Here is a 9,806-nt window from a genome sequence, read left to right on the forward strand (position 1 = left end):
CGAGGGGGTGGTGGGTGGGGTCACAAGTGTCACAGGTGAGCAGGGTTTAGGGAAGCACAGGATAGGTGGACAAAGAAAGTGGTCACAGGGAAATGTGAGATCTAGCTCTTTGGCTACTATATATATATATATATATATTTTTTTTGTTTGTTTTTGTTTTTGTTTTTCCTGGTTAACGTAGAAAGAAATGGCTCTCTCAGCTTCAGGTTTTCTCATCTTTAAAATAAAGGAGTTGGATGAAGCGATCTTTAAAATGTTTTCCTGTTCTGAAGTTACATGCCTGCTGATTAATTGTCATTGTACACATTTATTTCAACCTCGATGCGCTAACAATATCTTTACTTTAAAAAAAAAAGCTTTCTCAGTATAGAGCTAATGTTTGTTGTAAAAACAAGTAAAATTCAGAAAAATATAAAAAAGAACACTAAAATTTTCTTTAATGTCATCACCAGAGATGAAGCCCCTTTTTATTCTGTATTACATAGATGTAGGGGAGAGTGCAATATTGGAGTATGTCAAAAGACAAAATTACAACACATTTAGTTGGAAATCTCAATTGGGTTTATCGCGATTCTAGAATTGGGCTGAATGTCATTCCATAGAATAGAATAAGTGTTCCAGTGAGCCGAGCAGAGGAGGTTGGTTTTATTTACAGAAGACGCTGAAGAAAGCAGAAACAAAGAACAAAATGCAGACTGGTCATTTCAAAGTTACTTACCTTGCAAGGTGGGACAGAAAGACAGAACAGTAGAAAAGTGACTGATTAGTTAACAGCAGGTTACTTCAGCCTATCTCTCTGTGTAAGGATTAAAGCAGAGGGAACCTCGTTATCGTGCCAAATGAAGATTTAAACTGGCCAGTTCAGGAAGGTGGCTGTTCTCTCTCTCCAGATTTCTGGGAAGATCAGATGACTACTTAGTTTTAGTTTGGTGACTGGAATTCAGCAGGGGTGACTCCATATTTGGTTTTTAGTGTGATCTATTAGGGTCTAGTGCAGAAGTTTAGTCCAAAACAATGGCCTCCTATAATTTTATTTAACAAGTATTAGTAGATATTCAGCTTTACAATCTGATTTTTTCCTCAACGTTATATTGCATGTTTCTATGCAAGTAATTTTATTTATTTATTTATTTATTTATTTATTTGTGGCTGGCTAGTACAGCGATATGCCAGTTAATATTCTTTAAAAACTTAAGTTTTAATGGCCTCGAAGTTAGCAAATCCCTTTTCATTGGATATTTAAGCATTCCCCAATTTTTGCTACTGGGGATAAAGTGACAACAAAACCGCTGCATAAATTGTATCTCTCATTACTTCTTTAGGTGATTTCCTAAGAGTATAAATTACTTGGTCAAATAGAAAAATATCTGTTCATGGCTCATGGCACATATTACCAACTAGAAGGTTTCTGCAAATTTGCATTTCCACAGTAATGGAGAGGGTTGCCACAGTGGTGACCTTGTGGCAGTGACCAGCCCTGTGCAGTGTAGGATGGGGAAGGGCTGTGAGAAGGAAAGTCGGCAAAGACAATAGTGGTTAGAGCAGCTCTTACTTATCACATACCTTCTATATACTGGGTACCTTACTAGACCCTTTACCTCTAATGTGTATATATCGATTATTATTATTTTTTAAAGAACCAATACAAAGACCATTCTTTATTACAGAATTAGCTCATGGTAATTACATGAAGTCATTGTTTTCAGGAGAAATTAAATTTCCAGCTTAAAGAAGTCACCCCCAATATTACAACAACCAATTTAAAAATTAAATTTATAAAGAGGTATAGGAGTTCCTGTTAGGTAGGTTAGCAAGGGACAATGCTAGAAAACTCAAGAATTTGATGAATAATATAAATTATTCCTTAAATTCCCAAGAAGGTGGGCATTTTGATCACCACTTTGCAGATGACAGGTGAACAAAACAAAAACAATGGAGGCTCAGCATGTTTAGGTGTTCTGTATTGCATGGTGAATTTAAACTCCACATCTCATATTTTTTCCACTATACAATTTCTAAGGTTTAAAAAAAAAATCCTGGGCAGTTAGGTAGGTGGTTTTGCTATTACGTAGGAAGGGGAATATTGGAGAAGACTTGGGAGAAGAGACTGAGTTTGGTTTTAGAAATGCTGCTAAGTGATAGCAAAGTAGGTAAACTGATTGAAATAGCTCTTCTTTGAGATCCAATTATGGAGATTTTAAAAACCTGGGAGCTTCCCTAGAGACCCAGAGCTCTGAAAGGGACAGATGGACGGGACTTTGGGCACCACCCGCCCCCCAGTGGCTAAAACAGAAATGTGTCCTTAAGAATCTGAATAGTCGATGCTGGTGCATTGACAGAAGAGAGGTTTGGTCAAATATTGTACTATGAAAATGTGCTTAAACTAGTTTGGTTGTTAACTGTAAAGGCAATTAACCTTTGGAGTGGGTAGAATACAGAAGTTAAGCTTGGTTACAGTCTTTAAAGACAGCAATAAATGAATGACAGTAGTGATTATTCGTCCCAGATAGCAGAATGAAAGGAAGTAACCCAAGAATTGCTGCAGGAAGTAAGAATTTATTTGAATTCAAGAAATAATGTCTTGGGCCGGCCCGGTGGCGCACTCGGTAGAGTGTGGTGCTTGGGAGCATGGCAGCGCTCCCATCGAGGGTTCGGATCCCATATAGAGACCGGTCCGCTCACTGGTTGAGCGAGGTGCGGGCGCGACACCGAGGGTTGCGATCCCATTGCCGGTTGCGGTACAGGCGTGACACTGAGGGTTGCGATCCCGTTACTGGTCACGAAAAAAGACAAAAAGGAAAAAAAAAAAGAAATAATGTCTAGATTTGGAGTGAGGGGCCTTAGCCTGAGGCTTGCTTTTCTCCTTGCTACCTGTCAGAGCTTGGACCTGCAACATGCAAGGTAATGTGAAAGGAAGCCAAGTTGGAAAGACTTAAAACACCTCAATTCTTTTTTTTTTTTTCAGGTAAATCTGGTTTATACTACATCTGCCTTCTCAAAATTTTACAAGCAGTCTGTTGTTGCAGATGTCAGGTAACATATGTGCCTTTTTTGGAGATTTCTGCGTTCATTCCTATAAATTTTCCTCAAGGCTGTGCAAAGGCAGAGATTCCATTATTTTCAAGTAACTTCTTGAGAGTAGTACTGGGTTAATACCCTATTAGCACAACTAGTGACCCAATTCTCTGCTCTGCTGTCACGCTGAGTTTTTGCTCTTTGTCTACTAAATCCCTGCTATCTCACCATGGCTGGAATCTTGGACACCTGTATTGGTGCCGCTGGGCAAAATGGCCATAAATATGGCCACCATATGGTGTGGGGGGGATGGAGGCAAAAATAAAACAAGCACAGAACATTATTTCTCAAACATGTTCAGTGATCATCTGAGAAAAAAAAGGATTTCATGCTCTAGTGATTTTAAGAAAAAATTGAGCACCGTGTAATATGTCTCCCCCCTTCCCCCACCCTCAATGTATCTGCAAAAATTCACAATCCACTTTGGCATATTAAAGGCACTGGAAAGTCTTGGAGAAAAGCAACTTGTTTACTTTCCTGAACTTTCCATTTCCTGAGTTATTTACTACACAACACTATCTTATGTTTCCTTTATAAAACATGGCAGTATTTGTGTAGTTAGGAGCTCAGGTCCTGGGGTCAGACAAAACAAACTGGGCTTGACTCCTGGATCTGGTACTCACTAGCTTTGTGAGTCTGAGTTGTATTTGGCCTCAATCTCCCCATCTATAAAACTGGAGTAATAATAGGAACTTCCTCATAGGATTAAATGGGATAAAGCAGATTTCGCACAGTGCCTGGACATGAAGTAGTATCAAACATTATAACTGTTTTTGTCTTTAATGGCAGTGAATACTGATTGATATCCATAGAAATGGCATATTCCCCATGGAGATGCAACTACACAGTAATGGTTCTAAATCTGAATCCAACACAATAATCAGAATACGCACAACGTGAAGTTTTCCCTTTCCAATCCCCATGATAGGAGTCGATGACCACCTAAAGAAGGGAGTTCAGTTCAGCTGAAGGATGTGCTCACGGGCCTTACCTTGAATCTGTCAGTTGGGTTACTGCCTCCCTATGAAAGTCTCCTTCCTAAAAGGTATCCCTGAACATCTCTCTTCTTTCACTACAGCAGCAACAACAAAGGTGGCCTTCTTGTACACTTTTGGATTGTGTTCGTCATGCCACATGCCAAGGGCCACATCTTCTGTGAGGACTGTGTGGCAGCCATCTTGAAGGACTCCATCCAGACGAGCATTATAAACCGGACGTCTGTGGGGAGCTTGCAGGGTCTGGCTGTGGACATGGACTCTGTGGTACTAAATGGTGATTATTGGGTAATTTTCCTTTAAGCATTCCTTCCTACAGCACTCCCAGTACTTGTAGTCAAGACTGTCATGAAGGATTCTCTTCCACAACCCCAGTGGCACAGGATCTGCTGAAGACATTGGAGCTATGTTAGTAAAAGAAGTTGCTAAGTGTTATATACAGTGATTGAACAATAGGATTGGGCGAAAATATATATGAAATTGAATTTATTAAAGTGTATCCCTCCTTACATTTATTTTGTTCACGCATCTTCAAACTGAGTCTCCAAGAAAACAAATCCTGGAGAAGAAAAATTTTGCTGAGGTTTATTTTGTCTCTTCCCTTGTCCGTACAGAACTACTCCTATATTTGTAGTGTCACCCAATGCTCCAAAACATTGGGCCTGTTCTATAGTCCCATCAAAATGCAAATTTCATCATTCGTCTTGACAGTAAAATGGTTCAATTATAGTGTAATCCAAAATTTATGCAGCTTTCTCTTTTAATTAAAATGATGTATGTACTCGTGTGTGTATATGTGTGTGTATACATATAAGCTTGACATATAGTAGGTGGATGATAAGTATTTATTATAAAAATGGATGACAAATCTCTAGTGGAAAATTCTGCACCATATTTCCTATTTCAGATACAGGACTAAGTATTATATTTTTGGTTGCTTTTTTTACTTTAAAAAAATGTTTAACATTTATAACTATTGATGATTTCTCATATACCCTTTACTCAGCTTCAATAACTCAGGGATGTCCTATTTGGTCTCTAAATACCTAAACAACTTCCTCTACCCTTACTGGGTTATTTTAAAGCAAATCTCAGATGTGTTTGTTTGCTTTTAAAAAAGGACTGAGAAGAATTTTTATTAAGCAAAATTCTAACAAAATGAAATGACGGGAATAACAGTTTCTTTTCTTTGTGCTTTTTCAATGTAGCTGGGCTTCGTTCAGATTACTCTTCAACCATAGGATCTGGTAAATTCTTTCACATTGTTCTCTCCTTCCCCGCTCTCCCCGCATTAGTATTTTTTTGACTGTAATTTTCCTTTTCTAATGATGGTATTTGTTAGTGCTCTTTTAGCCACAAGTGACAGAAATAGATTCAGACTGGCTTAAGCACAAAGAAACCTGACTAGCTCGTGGAACTGGGACATGTATGAAGTGTGCTGGCTTCAGGCACGGTTGGGTCCAGGTTCTAAAATAAAATGTCATCAGGACCCTGCATCTTTGCCTTCTTCTGTTGGTGTTTTATTATCAAGTGTGCTCTTCCACTGTGGTCGCAAAAATGGCCACCAGCAGATCCAAGCTTGTAATTGATCAGATTATTAACCATGGTGGAAAAACGCCCACATGTATTTTCTGACAGTTCCTGCAGAAGTCCTGAGGCTGAATCTCATTGTGGGAATTGGCTGACCTGCTCATTCCTGAACCAACTTCTTTGACTCTGACTGGCCAGTCTGAGTCACGTGCTCACTTCTGGAATTAGGGATGAGTTTAACCCCAACAAGACTACATAGACAGGGTAGGGATAGTTTCTGAAAGTAAGATCGAGGTGCTGTTACCAGAGAGCGGGGAGTGGACGCTTTACTCTTCTATTAAGGTTTCTAGAAAAATCATTCCTAAAAAAGAAAAGGAAAGAAAAGAAAAAGTGCTGTCTCCACAGACAAAGGCTGTTCTCAGTACTTCTATGCAGATCATCCGTCTGTCCGCTACCCTCTGGAGATTTCCGCAACCTCAGGGAGGCTGACGTGTCACTTCAAGCTGGTGGCCATAGTGGGCTACTTGATTCGTCTCTCAATTGAGTCCATCCAAATAGAAGCCGACAACTGTGTCACCGACTCCCTGACCATTTACGACTCCCTCTTGCCAATCCGGAGCACTGCCTTGTACAGGTATTATGCAGGCACTATTGTTGGAAAGTAGAAAGATTTTTTACAACATCTCTGTTTTACAATATCTGGGTTCCCCCTGGATTTTTTACCTTTTTTTTTTAACCTTTTTTTGTGTGTGGGGGGGGGAGTAGCAGCTGGCTGGTGTGGGATCCGAATCCTTGACGCTGGTGTTATCAACAACATGCTCTAACCAATTGAGCTAACCAGCCAGTCCCTCCCCTGGATTTTTAAAAAATCATTTTTATGTACACTCATGGGGTAAAAAACCGATCCATGCCCTATTTAGCACCTTTATACTTTAGTATCTTTGCCAGAGCCTATCTGACTGAACGTTTGTTTCTCACCTGTAGCAAACAAGACTCTCAAAGTCAGTAGAACCAGAACTTCAGCCAATATATCTGAAATATAACAGATATTTTGTTTAATTTTACATTTATTACAATCATGATGAAGTCTCCTGTTTCAATAGAGTGAGAATACTCTATGATGATTGCATAGCATTAGTAAAACAATTAAAAGTTTTTTCTTATCAAAAAGATAGCACATTTTTATTGTAGAAAATGAGGTCAAAGAAAACAGTATCAATTACTTAATAATCTCATTACCCAGAATAAATTTTTGTTAACATTTTAGCATAAATCCTTCCATTCATATGTATGTAATTATGCACACACACATATATACCCTAATATCTTTTACTTAATAGTGGACATCTATTTATGGGCGCTTAATATTTGATAACCTAATAATGACAGTTAGGCTTTATTAAGAAATTATTGTTACTCAACATGCTAAAAAAGGTATGTGAATTTTCTTCTTATTTTTATTTTTGGCGGCTGCCAGTAACAGGGATTGAACCCTGGATCTTGGTGTTATCAACATCACGCTCTAACCAGCCGAGCTAATGGGCCAGCCCAATCTTATTATTTTTAACAGTGTTTATGTATGTATGTAATAGTACTTTGTGTATGAGGGTATATCAAAAAGTTGTTGAAAAAACAGAATGAAAAGATAATACAAATCTTTCCTTAGACTTTTTTTGTTAAGTTTTGTTTTTGGCAGCTGGCCAAAATGGGGATCCAAACCCTTGACCTTGGTGTTTTCAGCACCACACTCTACCAACTGAGCTAACCGGCCAGCCCTCCGTGCACTTTTTGAAGTACCCTCATGTGTATGTATTTATATTTTGGTGATGAATGTGTGTGTTAAAATTTCAGACACTATATATGAGGACAGGAAGTGAAAAGTAAACGTTTGCCGTTCCCATTCCTCCATCACTGTCATCAGTTTCTTTTCAACCTTCCAGACATATGTAGTTTTTATCTCAATTGATCCTCACCACAGGGCTGCGAGGAGCATACTGTCATCATCCCCACCAGGTCACAGAAGGGAAACTGGTGCTTACAAAGACTTAGTTACCTGATTACCCAGCATCTTTCACCCAGTTAACAGGTGAAGCTGAGTTTTGAACCCAGTTTTCCTTAGGGCACAGCCCATGACCATAGTCATTAAATATGAAGGCACTTCAAAAAGTTCATGGAGAAATAGAATTCAGAGATAATACGAATCTCTTCATGAACTCTTTGAAGTACACTTGTGCACTGCCTTTATACCTTGTTTGCTCTCTGACAGCCATCCAGGAGAATTCTTTGGTAATAGTCACTGGACAGACATTTCTGTACCTTTTTCAGCTCCATTCCATCTGTAGTCCCCTGTGGCCACTTACTAATGAAGACCTGTCTGTCAGAGTCGGAGTCAGAAGAACTGAGTGGATGGTTCCAGAAATATGTGGAATTAGTATTGGATGGAAGCCCATTCCTCAAATAACTTCTTATTTTTGTAACTTTGTATTATTATCTGGTTTCAGAATTTGTGAACCCACAAGAACATTAATGTCATTTGTTTCTACAAATAGTCTCATGTTGGTGGCATTTAAATCTCCTCATATACGGAGACTATCAGGAATTCGGGCATATTTTGAGGTCATTCCAGAACAAAGTAAGTCTTCCCCAATTTAAAAATGTCACTTTTAGAAATATTTGTGACGATATTCTAGTCTTATCTTTCCTGAGGCTGTGCTGTAATACTAGTTGTGTTAGTCAGGGACCTTGACTCTGGGTCCAGTCAGAAGAGAGAGAGATCATGTTAGTGAGTTTAACAGAGTGAACTTGATAAAGAACAGTTAACTTAGTATAAAGGCATTAATTAGGTAACTCAAAAGTTAAAAAGAGAACTGTAAGGTATCATGGATGTAACACATGTACAAAGCAACTGTCACCCTAGGGTGTGGGGGACAAAGAAACGAGGTTGGAATTATTACAGGTTAGAGTGTGGGGGAAGGGCTCTGAGGAGTGAAACAGGGCTTTGAGGAGGGGCTGCTGTTCTGCCATGGCTGGCTATGTTTTAAAGAAAGTAATAACATCCTACAGATCTGCAGCCTAAATATACAATTTGAAAACAAATATAGAAATTTGTTTGGTTTGTTTTGGCAGCTGGATAGTACCAGGATCTGAACCCTGGACCTCGGTGTTATCAGCTCCACGTTCTAACCAACTGAGCTGACTGGGCAGCCTCAAGTACAGAATTTGAGAACAAATATTTTAGCTATACATATGTATGAGTGCTATTTCTTTCTTTAAAAAAAAATCCTATTTCAAAAAACATATAAGCTTGGGCCGAGCCCGTGGTGCACTCGGGAGAGTGCGGTGCTGGGAGTGCGGCAGCGCTCCCGCCGCGGGTTCGGATCCTATATAGGAATGACCGGTGCACTCACAGCACTCACTGGCTGAGCGCGATGCGGCCGGTCTCAAAAAGGAGAAAAAAAAAAAAATATATATATATATATATATATATAAGCTTGTTGATCAAAGAAGTATGCATTTGTAATTAAAGAAATGTTGGCTAGAGCATGGTGCTGATGATACTGAAGTCCAGGGTTTGATCCCTGTACCAGCCAGCCATGCCCCACACCCCACCACCCACAAAAAGAAATGTGTATAGTGTATTTTCTCTCACAACTTTGAATCATTGTGTGTTATTGGATATCTTTTTCAGAATGTGAAAACACAGTGTTGGTCAAAGAAATCACTGGCTTTGAAGGGAAAATTTCAAGTCCATATTATCCGAGCTACTATCCTCCAAAATGCAAGTGCACCTGGAAATTTCAGGTAGTCCAGTTTTGCCAGTATCTTGAAATATTACTTAATTTTACAAAATTTAAAACTTACTGAAATATATTATCTAGCACATAAAATTTTCCTGTAATTTCAACCTTCTGCCAACAAAGTAATGGCTCTTAGCAGAGCAGAGTTTATTTCTCCAATTTGTTTTGTTTGTATTAAAAAGCATAAAGGCATTGCTGCAGGGTCAGAGAATTATTTTATTATGATAGAGCTCATTTATCAATTCTTAATTACTTTATCATCAGCATTATAATAGGAATAATAAAGAAATAATAAATTGAATTAGGCAATACATATTTCAGTTAGATAACTAAGCCAGAGTGAAAACTTAAATGACATGTATATACATCTCTTTCTGATGCTAGAGAGGGCATTTCTGCTTCTTTTTTT

The 9,806-nt window shown here is 38.7% G+C and overlaps 1 protein-coding gene across 1 annotated transcript in view; it reads left to right on the forward strand.

The window, feature by feature from the left end:
* The window catches only part of TMPRSS7 (transmembrane protease, serine 7), a 34,344-nt gene that overhangs the window by 215 nt on the left and 24,323 nt on the right, over positions 1-9,806 (forward strand). The window contains exons 2-6 of the mRNA XM_008573775.1: positions 2,966-3,033; positions 4,157-4,347; positions 6,006-6,234; positions 8,102-8,232; positions 9,289-9,401. Coding sequence (XP_008571997.1) covers positions 2,966-3,033; positions 4,157-4,347; positions 6,006-6,234; positions 8,102-8,232; positions 9,289-9,401 — 732 coding nt within the window. The remainder of the gene's footprint in view (positions 1-2,965; positions 3,034-4,156; positions 4,348-6,005; positions 6,235-8,101; positions 8,233-9,288; positions 9,402-9,806) is intronic.

Source organism: Galeopterus variegatus, unplaced genomic scaffold (assembly GCF_000696425.1).
Source record: "Galeopterus variegatus unplaced genomic scaffold, G_variegatus-3.0.2 Scaffold963, whole genome shotgun sequence".
Taxonomy (NCBI): domain Eukaryota; kingdom Metazoa; phylum Chordata; class Mammalia; order Dermoptera; family Cynocephalidae; genus Galeopterus; species Galeopterus variegatus.